The 18751-nt window shown below is 42.2% G+C and overlaps 1 protein-coding gene across 3 annotated transcripts in view; it reads right to left on the bottom strand.

The window, feature by feature from the left end:
* The window catches only part of Prkar2b (protein kinase cAMP-dependent type II regulatory subunit beta), a 710703-nt gene that overhangs the window by 34390 nt on the left and 657562 nt on the right, over positions 1–18751 (bottom strand). Inside the window, exons 1-2 of one of the 3 annotated variants that reach the window (XM_050122317.1) lie at positions 18102–18415; positions 4810–4862 (exon numbers count right to left, since the gene is read on the bottom strand). The exons of 1 other annotated variant lie outside the window; for it this stretch is intronic. In XM_050122317.1, the coding sequence (XP_049978274.1) occupies positions 4810–4862; positions 18102–18288 (240 nt within the window). In that variant the 5' untranslated portion in view covers positions 18289–18415. Of the gene's footprint in view, positions 1–4809; positions 4863–18101; positions 18416–18751 lie in introns of those variants that run through there. One more of the 3 variants, XM_050122316.1, reaches the window with a different exon arrangement.

Here is an 18751-nt window from a genome sequence, read left to right as displayed (position 1 = left end):
TATGTAAGGCTTGACGTATGGGAAGCCTGTTTACTATCTGAACCTAGACCCTAAGATGGCAGGTGAACAGACCGCTCATTATCAGGGCTACACAGAAACCTTCAAACCTCAGATGACACAAGCCAGGGTCCACCACTTTCTACTCAACACACAAAAGCTCCGAAAGCTACTAAGGGTGTGCCTGCGGGGCAGCCACGGGGTGGTGGCCGTGGTAGCGGTGGCATTGTTGGCGGCACAGGCGGTGGTGGAAATGCCAGACTATGCTCTGGTCTCCGCTCTGTGATGCTTCACCCTCTGCCAATTCAAGTCTCTCTCCTTTCTCCCTATACTTTCTCTTCTCAACAGGGGTCTCAACAGGGGAGACTTTTTTTCCTGCTCTCCTGGCTCTAACCAACCAACGCTTCTAAAATGTTTTCCAGGGCTGCTGTCTATATTTGCTCATCCCCCACTCCTCCCTGACACAGATCCTGCCAAAGACCCTTGGCCTAGTACGTTCTGTGCTTTGGGAGCAGTCAGGGGGCAGATACTGCCCGCTCCTATGGACTTGTGTTTTCAATAGGTTTGACATCATTCTGTGCACCAGGCTTGTCTCTGAACTCTTCAGCTCTAACAATGGACCCAGAGTGTGAGCTCTCATGGTTTTTATTAAAATTTCTCATTTCAGGATAAAAAATCTTGTTAAGCAAGCATTTATATGGCATCTTACGTATGCCAGGTGCATTATTTATTTAGTTAGTTAGTTAGTTAGCTAGTTAGTTAGTTAGTATTTTCAAGACAGGATTTCTCTGTGTAGCCCTGCCTATCCCGCTACTCACTTTGTAGACCAGGCTGGCCTTGAACTCACAGAGACTCATCCGACTCTGCTTCCCAAGTGCTGGGATTAAAGGCGTGTGCCACCACTGCCCATCCCAAGTAGTATTTTAAGGGCTCCATAAGTGTCAATTCATTTTACCCTAGTAACAGACCCCTGAAAACAGTTGGTAATTTAGAGGTGAGAGAAACCACACACACACACACACACTCCATTGACTTCTCCATCATCTAACAGTTCCTGAGCTGCAGAGCTGGGATTCATCCCTGACAAGCTGGTTAAGAGAACACACTCACACCCCAGAACAAACCTACCCCTGTAAGCACATCTGCAGAGAATGGTCTCAGAGCTAAGAATGGCTTTACCTTTGTGTTCTCTCTTCCTCTGTGTCTCGCTCTCCCCCTCCCACACACGACCCCTGCACTCGCACGCACACACACACAACACACACACACAGGCGCACGTGCACACATGGAAATGAGAGGAAATTCAAGTGTCCTCAGAACACAGACATCTGTGCACTGCCTGTGCTGATTCTGAGCCACAGCAGTAGGGCGGAGTAGCGTTAAGAGCGCTTCCGACTCTCAAACACTAAATATTCATGTTCAGAAATAGTGAGATTTCAGTTAAAAAATAATCCCCATATAAAGTGTTTGCCAATTCCTGCTCTGAACTTCTGCTGCCTTTCAAGGAAAAGAATCAGAAAAGCAACTAATAGGCTTTACTTAGATGTAGGAGCTGATGCAGAGGTCATGGAAGGGGGATGTTTACTGGCTTGCTCAGCCTGCTTTTTTATAGAACTCAAGACCACCAGCCCCGAGGTGTGATTCAGTGAACTAAGCCTTCCCACATGAATCATCAATCAAGAAAATATAACACAGGCTTGCCCAAAGATCAATCTAGTGGGGGCATTTTCTCAATTAAAGTTACCTCCTTTAAAACTGGCTCTAGCTTCTGTTAAAATGACAGCCACCACCCTAGCCAGCACACACACCTTCCATAAGAAAATGCCCGCCGTTCACTAAGAGAAACAATTAATAAATGGGACCCCCTGACGCCGAAAAGCTTCTGTAAAGCAAAGGATACGGTCAACAAGACAAAATGGCAGCCTACAAAATGGGAAAAGATCTTCACCAACCCCGCATTGGACAAAGGGCTGATCTCCAAAATATACAAAGAACTGAAGAAATAGGTCACCAAAAGAACAAATAATTCAATTAAAAAATGGGCTGCAGACCTAAACAGAGAACTCTCAACAGAAGAATCTAAAATGACTGAAAGACACTTAAGGAAATGTTCAACATCCTTAGCCATCAGAGAAATGCGAACCAAAACAATTCTGAGATTCCATCTTACAACTGTAAGAATGGCTAAGATCAAAAACACTGATGACAACTTATGCTGGAGAGGTTGTGGGGTAAAGGGAGCACTCCTTGCATTGCTGGTGGGAGTGCAAACTGGTACAACCCCTTTGGATGTCAGTGTGGCGATTTCTCAGAAAATTAGGAAACAACCTTCCTCAAGACCCACCCAGCAATACCACTTTGGGTGTGTACCCAAAGGATGCTCAATTATAGCACAGGGACATGCTCAGTTATGTTCATAGAAGAATTATTTGTCATAGTCAGAACCTGGAAACAACCTAAATGCCTCTCGATCAAAGAATGGATAAGATAATGTGGTACATGTACACAATGGAGTACTACACAGCAGAAAAAAATAACAACATCTTGAAATTTGTGGGCAAATAGATGGATCTTGAAAACATCATATTGAGTGAGGTAACCCAGACCCAGAAGGACAAATATCATATGTACTCCCTCATAAGTGGCTTTTAGACATAAATCAAAGAAAAACCAGCCTACAATTCACAATCCTAGAGAACCTAGACAACAAAGAGGATCTTAAGAGAGGCATACATGGATCTAATCTACAAGGGAAGTAGAAAAAGACAAGATCTCCTGAGTAAATTGGGAGCATGGGGACCTTGGGGGAGGGTAGAGGGGAGGGGTAAGGGAATGGAGAAAATTATATAGCTCAATAAAAACAACTTGAAAAAAAAAAAAAAGAAAATTCCTGCCCTTATTTATACTGATCTCCGAGTCTTGATTTCCTGGCCCTGCCCCAAGTGGCCAGTACTGGGTTTATTAGAAGCTCCCGGGAAACCAGATCTTGAACTGAAAGCCAGCAATAGGGAGAGTGTGGCGGGTGAGTCACCCCTCAACATCTGCCCTTTGCTGCTGAAGAACCCAAGAGCAGCGGTTCTCAACCCTCCTAACACTGTGACCCTTCAACAGAGTCCCTCGTGTTATGGTGACCCCCAACCATAAAATTATTTTCATTACCACTTCATAGCAATAATTTTGATACTGTTATGAATCATAATGCAAAGATCTTAAATGCAGGACATCTGATATGTAACCCCCAAAGTGGTCAATACCCACAGTCTGGGAACCACTGCCTCTGCCTCAGTCTACGTGTGATCTCTGAACTCTTTCTGAAATCGGTAATACATCAAAACATGTATCCAATGAGTTCTCACTGGTGTTTTTTATGTTTAATTCCATTTGCTTGGCTGTTAAGCAAATATTACCTAGAATAAAAATGAACGAACAAAACATTTTACTTAACTAACTCACAGATTCGATGGTATCTAAAATTCCTCCCAAGGTCTGAATAGAATCAATGAGATACAATAAGATACTGAATGTTACTTTCAAACTATGTTCCTTAGTTTCAGATTTCTTTTTTTTTTTTTTTTTTTGATTTTTCAAAACAAGGTTTCTCTGTGTATCCCTGGCTGTTCTGGAGCACACTCCGTAGACCAGGCTGGCTTTGAGCTCACAGAGATCCTCCTGTCTCTGCTTCCCAAATGCTAGGATTAAAGGTGTCTGCCGCCGCCACCGCCTGGCTTAGCTTTAGATTTTTAAAACGAGTTTAAGCTACCTCAAATTATTTTGATTACTAAATTTTAGCACATATAGTTAACCACAAACATAGGATTGTGTGTAATCTCCAACTGTCACCATTACTGTTTCTGCTGGATGTACAGATGAAGCGTGTGATAGGCAAGGAAGGTTTCTAGCACACACACACAGAGCAATAACAGCATGTTCCAGATTAGCAACAGAAAAATCTGACTGCATATGTATATTTGTTTATACCAAGGGTATACATATACTTCAGGAGCTCAACAGTCTAAAAACTCTGGACCCACTGTCTGCTTTTCTGCATTTTTCAGAGCTATAGATAGAGGTTTAAAAAAAAAAACACTTTTTAAGGCTGAAGATGCAAAAGAGATTTTTCCAAAGCATGTACAAAGAAAGAAAGGAGGGGAGAGAGGGAGGAAGGGAGGGAGGGGAGGGAGGAAAGTTACTACTTTTCTTTATGTTCAGGCACAGTAATTTCCTACTTAGTCTCCTTCTTACTGGATCACTAACGGGAGACAAAAGCTAAGAGCACTGCTTGAAAGCTGCATCAAAGCGCACAAGACAAACGCTATGGAATCGTCAGGGCCTCCAAGAGCCAGTCTGCACAAGGCCTGGTGTGTGCCGCGCTGGCATCTTCCTTGTGATTCTACTGAGGCTTGTCTGCCTCCGAGGAACCTTCTGTTAGCAACTGACAAGAGCAGAAGGTCTTTACCAGTATCTCCCTATAGTAGGAACACCCTTTATAAATAACTATGGCTATAAGAAAAATAAATAGCTCAAAACATTTTTCATCATCAGGATGCCTTTAGTGAAAGGACTGTATTTTTATGACTTCAGTGAGCACTCACATTCCTGCCTTGTTTTATCCAAGAGAGACTACGTGCAGAGCGTGTGTGTGTGGGGGGGGGATAAAAATAATTCTGTAGAATTTGAAGTAGAAGTAGACTCTCAAGATAAGGTGAGGAAAAGAAATAAGTAATTTCATGGTCTGTCCTGAAAGTCTGTGTGTCGATTATTATTTTCCTTACATAATGCACTTGACATCACCCAATCCAGTCAACTACGTACCCTGGACTCTGCATCATCCTCTTCTTCGTCAGGATTATAAGCTTCTGCACAAACTGCAAATAAAAAGGGGACATTTTAAACATTTGTTCATCAAATACATGCAGTAAATAGCTTTACAATTTAATGATCAGTGAACTTCCGACACAGGACCCAGAGGCCCTGAGCTGGTACTGATTTGAAAGCCTCCTCCCTGAGAACTAGAGTCCATGGTGCCAAAAGATGCCAGGCAAGCTTCCAGAGAAGAGAAACAACCAACAGTCAACCTACCCAGACATGACACCCACGAATCATAGCCACCCAGCAGGGCAGGATAACCCCAAGGGTGCAGCGGTGACAGGCATTCCTTGGCAGTAAGTAACCAACAGTTGTCTAATTGGACTTACGACCTGTCAATAGGAAGGAAACCATACCTGGTTCTGGAAACCTAGTCAAAGAACTAATGAAGTTATGGATCTTGCAGAAGAATCTACAGCTACCATTTTACTAAGCCACCAGAATTCCTAACTATATTCTAAATATTTGTTCTTATACCCACAGACAAGCGTGGTATTCACTCTTCATCTCTTTGCAACAGACAGAGATAATTACAGATGACCACAACCAATCAAAACGCAGAGTTGTGGAGCCCAGTCACAATGGATACATCTACAAAAGACTCCCACAACCAAGGCTCAGGGAACGTTATGGAGAGATGGTAAAAGCCAGAGGATCAGGGAGCTTGCTGTGAGATTATGTCTCCTTGCGATGTCAGAAGCTGCACCAACATGACCGCCTAAGCATGAGGTGAACAGGCATGACACCTACAGACGCACTAACGTGGACAGGGAGCCCAGGGTTCTCAACTCTACACAAAGAACTACAGTCCTAAAGAATGCGGAAAGGGAGAGAAAGTTTCCCCCAGCACACTAATTGGTTATCCACGTTCAAGTTGTCAAACGCATATGTACAAATAACATTTTACAAACTAAGCCGGTCGTATATTTAGGAATATATGTGTGCACGTGCACACATGCATGTTAATAACAGTTAATAAAAAAAAAAGAGGCTATGAATTTGAAAGAGAGCAAAGGGGAGAATGTGGAACATTTGGAGAGAGGAAAAGGGAGGGGTAAAGGTATAACTATATTATAATCTCAACAAAAAATAATTTTTAAAATTAGTGATCATAAAGAGTACCACGATGGTTAAAAAGCCCATTAATTATGAGCAAGACATTCACCCCTAAAATTGATCACATTTAATTTATAAGGAATGTTATAATATAAAGCCATATTTACAACACTGGTGATTGCTTTCTGCTTATTACTATTTTAAACTTAACCCTTTTATCTTCATTTCCAAGGCAAAGAAATGTTTATGACCTAAGATTACCAAAGAGAACATGAACAGTAAAAACATCTAAGCTTGCCATGAAATGATCAATTTAATCATATAGTTACGAGAAACTTTCATGAATTATTCATAAGCCGCTTTCTCAGGAACAAACGTTGCTAATACTGGGGATATTTCCTCCTGGTATTTGTCAGAGTTGGATTTATACTGCACATGCAGCCTGAAAACCTGCTTTCTTTCCCCTTAACACTGAAGAGTGTTTGTGTCACCAGAAACAGTAAATATTGTTAAGGACTACAAATTATGTTGCCTTGCTATAATTAGCTCCATTCCAAATACTGAGCATTTAACTGGCTTCTATTACAATATTTTTGCAATATTGTACTTCTTCACCATAAATACATGTAGACATTTTAGATTATTCCAAATGTTTTTTCTGGGAGCCAAAAGGTATGACAAATCTTAAGGCATATTTATTACAAAAGCCTGCACCCATCCATTGTTCTACAAAGTATATAAAGACTCTCTGGCTACATAAAAGAACTGGGTGCCCGTACTTAAAATCTTTGCCAATTTAAAATAAAGGATTTAAATATTTAAACTATTAAATGTGAACAACTCCCAAATACTGACTATGTACATCTTCTTTGTTGTCATTTATGGGAATATGCTATCTCTTTTTTGACTAAAGTTAGTTTCTTTTTCTTTTTTTTAGGACAAGGCCTCCCTACCTAACCCTGGCTGTCCTAGAACCCACTATGTGGACCAGGATGACCTCAAACACAGAGATCCACCTGCCTCTGCCCCCTACATGCTGGTATTAAAGGTGTGAACCACCACACCTTTACACAGTTCTCAAAACATCGCTTCACTCTTAGACTGCTCAAAATAATTTAAATCAACTTGCTAATGTTTGTTAGAAAATTTCACAGATTATGCATGTTTGTTTATGCTTACCATAGTAATGTGTGTTGAGGAAGGAACTGCCCTGATGTTTAACTTTAATGACTTAACCCTAATACTAAACATCACAAGAATCCCCACTTTATGAGCTCGACACCATCTTCTCATTTGCAAATCTTAAGATTTATTACTTTTCTTTCATTTTTATAAAAGTACGGTTTTTAAAAATTTTGACTTGAGTCTAACATAGAGAGTTTATCTTGGCTAAGATACAGGCACTGAAATAACAAAACAACAACAACAACAATAATAATTATAGTAATAAATAAGGATCACAAATCCTTCCCAGGGGTTTCAAGATGGCCTCAAGAATAATTAGTATCTTTGTCATCATTATTATAAAACCCAACGTAATTTTCCGTTCTGCAGGCCCTGCTCTATGCAGCCACAGCAGTAGATCCTCCAAGTGTGAGTGGCTAGGGGAGCCCACAGACATAGTGGGCTTGGGTCAGGGATGCTGTTAAAGAGCCTACAGTACACAGTGATCACCCTGCAATTAACCATCTCCAAACACAGCATTATCTGATTTCAAATGCTAATAGTACTGAAGCTCATAACCCCTGACCTCGAGAATATTTTCTTATACAATCTCACAATCCTACAGCAGACAACAACTTCACAGATGGAAGAGCAGCGTGTGGAAAAATCAGGGTCACACATCCTAGCAAATGGCATGGCCCATATTTGATCCTAGGACTGTCTATCTTGACTCTGGAACCTTTGCTGTCAACCACTGTTGTATACCTAAAGAGCAGGGCAGATCTGCCAGTACAATGCCTAGATTTCATTTTGTATCCCCGAAATCCCAGCAGAAACAGTTTCTTGGGAGCAAGCTCGTATTTAAAGACCTCCAGTGATACACAAAATCAGAATGTCAATTTGGTAAGTAACTTCCTGGATGAAGTATGAAGTCAGCATGACCAGTCAGTCCTCTCCCTGCAGAAAACCACAGAAGCAGCCAAACCATAATTAAGACGTTGCTTGGTGATGAGGAAATGGGAAGTTAAGAATTTGTCAAATAAAAGTCTAATGATATTAGGCTGGATAACACACACACACACACACACAATGGATCATCGGGCTAATGCAGCTTCCACACTTTATTTGCATTGGCTACAACTTTCCACTGGGCATGAAAACGTCCTCTAGGTGAGGCTCTGTAACTTTCCTTCTTGTGAGTGACAGCCAGCTAGGGAATAAGATAGCTATATCATTTGCATAGCTCAAAAAGTAAAGCACGGGCCACTGTTCAAACTTTATGACTTTCCAGAAGGAGACAAAGGGGGAAATTAATCCTTGTGAGCATGAGGACCACAAAGGTATGACAAGCTCACATGCTCAACATACTCAACAGGAAACAAAACGGCTCACAATGACTTGTGACCTATGTTCCTGAACTCATTGGTGCTATCTGAAGTTTCAGTTCACAAAAGGCATCCTGGTCCTCTATTTTCTAACCTGCTGGTGGTCACTATTCCCTAAATAAAACAACTTGGAATAAAAAAAAAAAAAATCTATTATTTTCCAAGCAGCTTACCAACTGCCTCAATGCCACATATTAGTAACCTTCTAACCTGAGTATCTACTCTGTCATACAAGGTGTGTTTGTGTTGGCCTCTTGGCTTCTTCAAAGTATTCATTTTGCCATTATTGTAAGGACCGATTCTTGGCACTGCTGTGGTGGTTTCAGTGGACTAGAATTTACCTCTTAGACCCAAAGGACACTTGTAGCTCTGAAAAGTTGCTGCAGTGAGCCTTACAGAGCTATCCCAAGTGTTTCCTTTAATTAGAACCCAGCTTGTTTAGCTCCCTTCTCCCCAGCACCAAGTTAAAAGCCAGATCAAGAGTCATGGGTTGGGGATAAGGAGCATGGTACAGTGTTTACACTCTACCCATGAAGTCCTGAGTTTACTCTTGACCACAACCACCCCTCACGCACACAGAAATGGGGGGACCTTGACCTTCCACCCACACAGAGCTAATTCAGGTGTGTTCATCTCCGTGAGAACCCTTTGTGCTCCTCCAAGAGTGTGGGAGGAATCACTGTCACCACTTAACAAACTATGTTCTTCCAGACGTGGTACACTCTGCTGTCTGTCCCCCCCATGGGGACTGGCTAGGTATTCTCATTCCGTAGCGGGGTCAGGAGCACACTGCCTGGCTTGATGTACACGAGAGAGGCTGACAGGTGAACACTCTTCCCTGGGCTTTAAGAACGGAGTTCCCAGTAGCATACCACCAGCGCTACAGACTCTCAGACACATTCTGAACACAGGAGTGAAAAGCTGATTCAGGTTATTTGCTCAAGAGTCAGAGGCACAGAGAATGAGTGACAATGAGGTCTTCTGTTTTATTCACTAAAGGGCAGAGGTGAAGGAACTCGGTAAATATTTGTGTAAAACAGATGAATGTCAGACTCTGTCCGGATGTCTTGTCAAGACAGTCTTCATGTGCTGCCTCTTAGTCTACCGGGAATACAGCCGCCCTTTGTGGTCTAGATAATCCGAAACTCACCCTCGAACTGCATTTCTTAGCTCCTTGGAAACTACGCAGCAGAGAGAGGCAGCCTTAAGATATATTTAAGTCCCGCTGTTCTGCCGCAATATGTGTATTTGGACAGTACGCTGGCTGTTGAGAATAGTCTAGGAATTTAAGCCGATTCCCACACTGCAGACAGAGTGTGTGCGCTGGTGTCGCCAGACAACTGTCGCAGACTGCAGAGCAGACCCAAGAGAAGATCTGCATCGACTTCCCATCCTGTCGAACTTGGCCTTCAGTCTTCCCCCTGTGCTCTATTTATAGTGTGGTAGACAAAGGGCGATGCCAGCTCAAAGGAGTTCGTTGTTTTTCCTAAAAGCAAGATCCCGCTTCTTTTCATTGGTTGTGTTTAAGGTTCGATACAGTCAGACAAGCTGATATCAGGCAAGAATAAAACCCACACTGGCATCGTGGCCGACAAAGAGTAAGGAACACTGTGAGCCACTGGGTGCTCAGTGCTGATGCTGTATTGTACACCATATGCCCTTCATAAATATTCCCTGGAAGAATGACATGCAAACATGGCCTCCACAGAAAGACTTCGTGGTTCAGAGACCTTTAAATGTAGAAAAGAACTGTCTTCTATACAATATACAAAGGTTAAATTTTTTTGTGTTATCAATGCGCCCACTTTTTTGCATACTTATTTAAATAATAATTAGCTTAAAATAAAGCGCATATAAAAGCACAGGTGCATTAGACAACAGAGTTCTCACTCAAGATGGTTAAATGCCCTCCTACATGAGAAAAAAAAACTTTAACTTTTAAAATTATCAGTGAAGGCAAGCATCTCACCAAAGAAAATGGTTACCAGGGGCCAAAAAAAAATTTCTTAAAAAAAAAAATGAAAGTACAAAATATACACCAAATGCGTAACAGATGCACGGTGTATCTACAGTGAAGTCTCACTGAGGCAGTGGAGGGGAGAACTGGGGAGGGCGATAAAGAGCCTGAGCTCACCAGTATGGAATGCACTCACTCCAGCTAAGGAAGGGGGTGGGGTGATGCCAGGCTTGCCCTACCTTTGCATCCATCTTCTGCTGCAAAGGAGCAGTTCTGGGGCTTCAGGCCAGAAGAATTTCCTTGCCATATGCTAATTTTTTTATTATTAAAGATAGAAGGTCAACTCTTTTTAAAGTCTGTGTCATAAAACCTCTATAGGAAAAACAAAACTTTATGTTAGAGCACATTTGTCAGAGGGGAAGAGATGGCTCAGAGGTTAAGAGCACTGGCTGCCCTTGCAGAGGTCCTGAGTTCAACTCCCAACAACCACATGGCAGCTCACAGCCACCTATAATGGGATCTGACGCCCTCTTCTGGCATGCAGGTGTATAAACAGATAGAGAGCACCATATACATAAAATATATAAATTTTAAAAAAAAAGAACACATATGCCTTTACTAAATAAGTTTTTAACAATTATCTTCTCCATGTTAGGGTCCCAGTACTCATGATGGTTTACAACCATCTATAACTACAGTTCAGTGGACTCCAGTGCCCAAGCACACAAGACATAAATACAGGCAAAATACTAATACACAAAAAACAAAAGTAAATCTAACAAAAGGTTTTAAAAATTAAATCGAGCCAGTTGTGGTGGCACATGCCGGTAGGATTTGTTGAAAGGAGGCAGAGGCAGGAGGATCACAAGTTCAAAGCCAGCCTGGGTTACACATTTTTTTTTTTAAATCTAATTGATAGCCAAGAAGAAATTTTCAAAGAATTATGATTGTTCAGTTTAAATATCAATTGATAATTTCTCAAATCTGTCAGAAGGGTTCTATTGTTCAGGTAATATAATTATCTCTTGAAATTTATTCTGATTAAAGGCAGTGGTGGCACACGCCTTTATCCCAGTACTCAGGGAAGCAGAGGCAGGTAGATCTCTGTGAGTTCGAAGCCAGCCTGGTCTACAGAGTTATAGGACAGACACAGATACACAGAGAAACCCTGTCTTGAGAAACAAGCAAAAAAAATCTTCTTTTATATTAAAATAAACTAAATATAAACATTGGCCAATAGACTAATATAGTCTCATTTATCATGATGTAATTCTGCCCTTCAAATCACAGTTCTAGCACCACTTAAATATTTTCACTTATTACTCAGAAGTGCATTCCTGGACACTTCCGGTTTTTGAGACGAGAGGCCACTGGGATTCTCCTAGTTCACTAGCATATTTTCAGAACAAGCATCATTTGACCAGAGTATCCTAGGATGGGAAACTGGAATTTAACCCAGCAGGGAAGTCAGAAGAAGAGACACCAGCACTGGGGGGGACCGTCCCGGCGACTCTCAGGGCAATCAGGAGTCTAGCAGGACTGTGCTCACCAAAGCGTGCAGGCACAGCGCTTATCAGCCCGCACAGGCTCTTTTTCTTCTTGCGTCAGCCTTGCCGAAAACTAGGGTTCTTAGGCCTGTACTGGCACACCCAACTCCATTTCCAGTTCTAAAAATGGAACTGAACAGCCTTTTAAAAAAAAAATACTTATTTTCTGTGGGTTGAACTATACCAACTCATGGAAATTGCTTTAAAAAATAAGTTTGGTGAACACTTTTGTAGGTCATGGCATATTTCTACAAAGTCTAATTTTTAAATGGTTTCAAATAAAACAATAATGTAGAAGGACGCTGTCTTAGGGTTACTATTGCCGTGAAGAGACACCATAACCACAGTGACTTCTATAAAGGAAAACGTTTAGTTTGGGTGGCCTACAGCTTCACAGGTGTAGTCCATCACTGTCATGGCAGGAAGCATGGCAGCATGCAGGTGGGCAAAGGTGCTGGAGAAGGAGCTGAGGGTTGTACATCTGAGTCCACAGGCAACAGGAAGTGAACTGTGACACTGGGCATGCCTGAGGACAGGAGACCTCAAATCCCGCCCCCACGGTGACACTCTCCCTCCAGCAAGGCCACACCTCCTAATAGGGCCACCCCCTCTCGGGACTATTTTCTTTCAAACCACCACAGACATATATCTTAATTTCTCCTTTGCTGGGAATTCTTCTTTCTATTAGCTGCCATTTTTCTCCAATCAAGATCTGGATCAATTTGTGAGATGACAAATTAAAAACAAGTTCTTATAAAATTTTTAATTAAGATAAAATGATATATGATGAGTAAAAGAATTAAAATCCAGCTAGACGGTGGTGGCACAATGCCTTTAATCCCAGCACTCAGGAGGTAGAGGCAGGTGGATCTCTGTGAGTTTGAGACAAACCTGGTCTACAGAGTGACCTCCAGGACAGGCTCCAAAGCTACAGAGAAACCCTATCTTGAAAAAAACAAAATATAAACAAATAAATAAACAATGAAATAAAATCCAGACACAAACTACTAAACATGTAGGTCAAATAAATTAGCACACTTGTTAGAGTCTTCTGTTTATTAAATTAAAAAAAAAAACAGTATTACAATGAAAGCATTGTTTAGAATGGACTTTCTCAGTACTGCTGGTGAGAGGTGGGAACAGACTGGGAGAAGTCAACTTAAAAGATTATACACATATACATATACACATACCCATACTCACACACACACTCACACACACATACTCACACTTATAGACACACATACATACACATACACACCACATGCACACACACACACATACACACACTCACACATGCATACATAAATACCACATGCACACACACTCACACACACACATACACCACACACACACACACACACAACACAAGGCCAGCACAGCTGAGGCTGTAGAGTCTGGATGCCTGTGCACTGTCAGGGAATGACATCACAGGCACTGTGGAAACCACTATGACACTCTGCTGTGCTGTGAATGTGTATCCCCCACACACCAAAGCTCCTGTGCTTGAACACGTGGTCCCCAGTTGGTGGCACTGCTTAGGGAGGTGGAGTTCTGCGGGAGGGAGACTCTGGTAAACAGAGCCTGAGGTTTTAGACTCCTACAGGCAGTTCCTGTTTGGCTCTCTGCTTCTGGACTTCTGATGCAATGAGGGCCAGCTGCAAGCTGCCACCACCATGCCTTTCCCTCTGTGGTGAACGGCATCTTGTCTGGAATCACAGGACAAAAACAGACTTTCTCTCTCAAGCTGCCTTTTCAGGTGTTCTAGCTAGCACAGCAGCGGAAGAGACACTAATAAACAATTCCACAAAAAAAGTTTTTTTTTTTTAAATTACCATATATCCCAGTAACCCCTCTTTGGGGAATATACTTCAAAGAACTGAAAGCAGAGACTCAAACAGATATTTGTGTGTCCATTTTTATAACAGCGTAACAGTCAACATGCAGGAGCAGCGTCCATCAGGAAATCAACGTATAAACAAACTACAGTATAAACAAAGAACGGAATGTTATTATTCGCTTGTAGCATGAAGGAAGAGCTAGCGCGGGCTGTAATACTGATGACCCCTAGAGACACGACTAACTCAGTTACAGCGGGACTGAGTGTAGCTAATGAGATTCCTACAGCACTCACATTCACAGAGACAGAGGTGGCTGTAGGATGAGGAATTCAGTGTTTAACGCATACGGTTAGTTAAGGTGTAAAGTTCTGTCGGCAGACGGTGGTGCCTGGTGCACATCAATGTGAATGCTTAATATTGTACAACCAAACACCTGTAATGGGTAAAACACTAAATTTTGTTCTGTAAAAAAGATGTGGATTAGAGGGTGTAATGCTTGTCCAGCACACACAAGGCCCCAAGTTCAGTCTCCAGGACTACCAACTAAAGGTGTGGTGCACACCTGTAATCTTACCCTTGTGAAGAGGAGACAGAAGGTTTAGAAGTTCAAGGCCATTCTCGGTTGCACAGCAAGTTCACAACCAAAGTGGCCTACAAGGGACTTTATCTCAAAGAAAACATTGCAGCTGAGGTTACCAATGGGCTCCACCCACACATGTACACATGCTATCTCAAAAACCACACAGAAGACCTTTTTAAATGAAAATTTTAAATGCCTTTAAATGACAAATATTTGAGTAAACTTAAGATTCCACAAATATATTTCCTCTTCTCCTAATTTCTTTAAAAGATTTCAAAAATAATGATTAGAACACCAAAACTGTGTATTTCTAACGCAGGTAACTCAGAATTAGGAAACACTGCGTGTTTTCTTTGCTGATTCACCTCCACTACACACATACACACACACACTCACACACACACATACACACACAAGCATACACGCATTCATACACACATGCACATATAAACACGCACACACATACTCACACACACATACTCACACACACTTACATACATACACACACAAGCATACACGCATTCATACACACATGCACATATAAACACGCACACACATACTCATACACACACATACATACACACAAGCATACACGCATTCATACACACATGCACATATAAACACGCACACACATACTCACACACACATACTCACACACACACGCACACATACTTATTCACACACACACACACACATGTTTAATGGTTCCTCACATACAGAATGAAGCTCAGACTCCTTCAGCTATGGTGACATAAGTACATAGTTTCAAAGTCTCAGGAGGTTGAGGCAAGAAGAATGAATTAGAGACCAGCCTGGGCTACAGAACGGAAAGTTCAAGGCCAGCGTGGGTGACAGAGAAAAACTGTCTTCAAAAGAAACCATTCAGGAAAGAGACTGATGAGTTAACTACAAAACAAAAAACAAAACAAACACCAAAACGCTGGCCATAGCTTGGATCTAGCTCTCCTTCAGGGCATTCCTTTTCTTAGTCCACAACAGTCTATGGACTAGACATTAGTTAGATTCCCTCTTCCTGAACCCCGGTCATCTTACATGGTTTATACATCTAGAAACTTACTCTTCCACTACCTACTCATAACCTGTGAAGATCCTGGTTTTCCATCAAAGCTACGCCCAAATGCCCCATCAGCCCCTGACACTTTCTACTGAATGAACAATTAGTTCAGACTGCATCTGCCTTTTGTGTAGAAACAGAATGTACTGTACCCATATCTCAATTTACACAGGGGGATAAATCCTAAACATGAAAAAAAAAGTTACTTGTCAGTGTTATTCTTGTAAATCCCACAGATACCCAGAGTCCAAAACACTTCCTTTCCACCCAACATAAACCAAACGCTGCTCTCCTAAACATCAGCATTGCTGTTGCCTTCATTTAAAGTCCTTTATTACCAGATCCTGTCCTGGTGGGTCTTAGACAACAAAAGGCCCAGCTCCTCTGGCAGCTGCTACTCCTATAATACGTGGACCTGTGGCAGGCTCTACCCCTACCACATGGAGAGAGGATCCAAGCAAGAGGCAGGAAAATCTCTTAGCATTCAGAGTCAGCACCTGTAAAGCCGAGTGGGCCAGCAAGCCTCCAGGGATGGCGGAGTCATGGCTCCCTCACCCACAGCAGGCACAGTCTCCCTGGCTTCTGTTCATTCTGTGTTAGGATATATATTTAGAATCAGAGTGGGTGACGCTCACCTCTGTGAGATCGGTGTTAGCCACAACTCTGATGAGCTGACACCACAAAGTACCTGAGCGGCTTGGGCACAAGCTTCTCCTTCCTCATCCTTAACAGCTTAAAAAAATGCACAGTGTCTTGCAAACAATACACAGTGTGATTGTTCATTTCACTGAAATGAGAGCACTATAAGCAACCACATTATAAAGCCATCATTTCTGTAGTTATAAAAATATAATCATTCCACACAATCACAATTACCTTATCTTTTTATTATAGAAAACAACTGTCCTCTTATAAAATGGAAGCACTTACAAACTTAAAAAAAATCAGATTTTAAAGTGTAATTATTTTATTTTGTATAGTGTGATGGAAGCAAGTGGTTGTTTGCTGAAGAAAATAACATTATAAATAGATTCTAAGGGGGCTGGAAAGAAGGCTCAGTAGTTAAGAGCACTTGCTGCTTTTCCAGAGGACCTCAGTTTGGTCTCATCACTCACCACCTATAAGGGCAGCTCGAGAGATCTGACGCCCTCTTCTGGCCTCTGAGGGTACTGCATACAAACGATACACACACACACACACACACACACACACACACACACACCTGACCGCAAACACAAGCACAGATAAGCACCAAAACCTTTTTTTTTAACACTTAAAAAATGGTTTCTAAGATGAAAGGCTGACCTTGACTCCCCACAGTATCTCTTTAAAGATACTGACATAAAAGTAAAGTATTATTTCTTCCCTGGGAATTCCTCCTTCAATAGCTGGATGAATTGCTAGGCAAGATAATGGCCCCATTCTTCTAAAAGAACAATGACATCTGTCCCATAGTGCTAGTTCTTGTCATTCTACATGAGGTAATAGTCTGCTGCACACAACAGGGTTTCTCAAGAGAGAAAGATGTACATCCAAAAGGGGTCACCTGCAGTCACGCTGGCAAGTGGAAAAACAGGAGTGAGCATCTAGGAGCTCTGGGTTTGCCTGTCTCTTTCATTTGCAAGTGAGTGTGCCAACAGAGACAATGATAGAGACCTATAGACAGACAGGCAGGCAGGTACGTGTGTGCACCCATCCCCCCCCCACTCCACACCATACCACATATATTTAGGGAGTTAATGAAGCTGACGGACATTCTCTGGAACCTGCACCCCTCTCCATGACCCCCTTTCTTAAGACCTAACAGGATCTATCTACCTGCTGGCTGGGTACAAAAACTTTTAGATTGTCCATAAAATTGGTGCGTGTTTTTTGAAAGACATCTCAAAACAAGGATGTTAAGAACAACAAATATTGTTTACTTAGGGCCAAGATGTTAGTGGACAGTACTCCTTTTGTCTGTATTTCCAAATAGCACAGCTCATAAAAGCCAGCTATAATTTCATTTTTACCTTTCAGATAAGAGGAGTAAGGAAAGCAGGCCGCATTTCTTACATACCACTTAAACTTTACTTCGTTGCAAATGGCACCTTTGTGCAATGCAAACCAGAAAGCCATAGAACATGTGCACAGCCATTGCAGAGACACCTAAGCAGGACTCTGTTAACAAAGCAAACAGACACCCACATCCCTCTGCCAGGTGTGACTGTCCTTCTAAGACAACACCATCTGTCCTCCTCTCCCACGGAAGCTCAGGAGTGAATACCTTTGCTAACTTTATTTCACTCTGATTCATTCTGAAGTTCTTCCCTGTGATATAAAGATCCAGCTTTACCTGACGCCCCATGAGCAGGGAGGTACTCGGGCTACCAGAGACATTGTGTCTCCCCCGCTATTGCTGACAGATTGCCAACTGTCAATGTTCACAACATCTGGTGTTCCAGACCACTAGCACGGTGCCTAGAAGCCATTGTCCTAAATTGGAGGCCTCACTCACTCTATTTTGCCTTTCTGATGCACACTTTTCTCCAAGTCATGTCTTCCTACAGCCACCAGGGACTTCAGGAACTGATAAATATCCTGTGGCAAGAATCAAACAAATTCATACAAAAGCAAGTTTCTATTTCTTTTACCTCCAAGACAAGGTCTCTCTGCACAGGTCAACAGGCCACACTGGATCCAATCTCGTGGTTCTCCTCTCCATCTCCAAGTGCTCGGACTGCTGCTGGCAGGCACGGCTACCTCCAGTGACATCAACTTTCCAGTGACTGATAACGACCAACTAGACCACAGTGTGACCGAGACTGCTCGACTGTGCATGTTTCCTGTCCTGAATCTGCTCCTTTCCCTCTTGAGGTCGGACACTGCTGGGCATCCCTGAATACAGCTCTTAGATCTACCTTCCCAGAGGCAGCCACACTGAAGAGAAATCCCTCCTCTTCACCAAGGCTTTTCCGGCTTTTGTTTGTTTGGAGGGAGACAAGCAGCCAGACCTCAGAACAGAGACTTAGCGTCCTGCCTAGGCCTCAGTAATAATTGCACATTACAACCACTGTAAGTCCAATGCTCATCTGTAAAATAAGGAGCCACCCTTGGGTATGTGTTCAATGTTGACAGAACTCTGGTATGCAGCACACAACTGTGCAAACAGTATATCTGAATCTCCGTCTTGTCCCTCCCACTGGTTGCTATGTAACCAAGGCAAAGATTTGGCCAGTGGATATGTTTATCTTAGCTCTGTTTTAGAATAGTGCCTGTTATATAGAGTTACTTTAAAGAATAA

Source organism: Alexandromys fortis, unplaced genomic scaffold (assembly GCF_014885135.2).
Source record: "Alexandromys fortis isolate MF-2015 unplaced genomic scaffold, M_Fortis_MF-2015_v1.1 scaffold_201, whole genome shotgun sequence".
Taxonomy (NCBI): Eukaryota; Metazoa; Chordata; class Mammalia; order Rodentia; family Cricetidae; genus Alexandromys; species Alexandromys fortis.
This window is presented reverse-complemented; position numbering and strand designations above follow the sequence as displayed.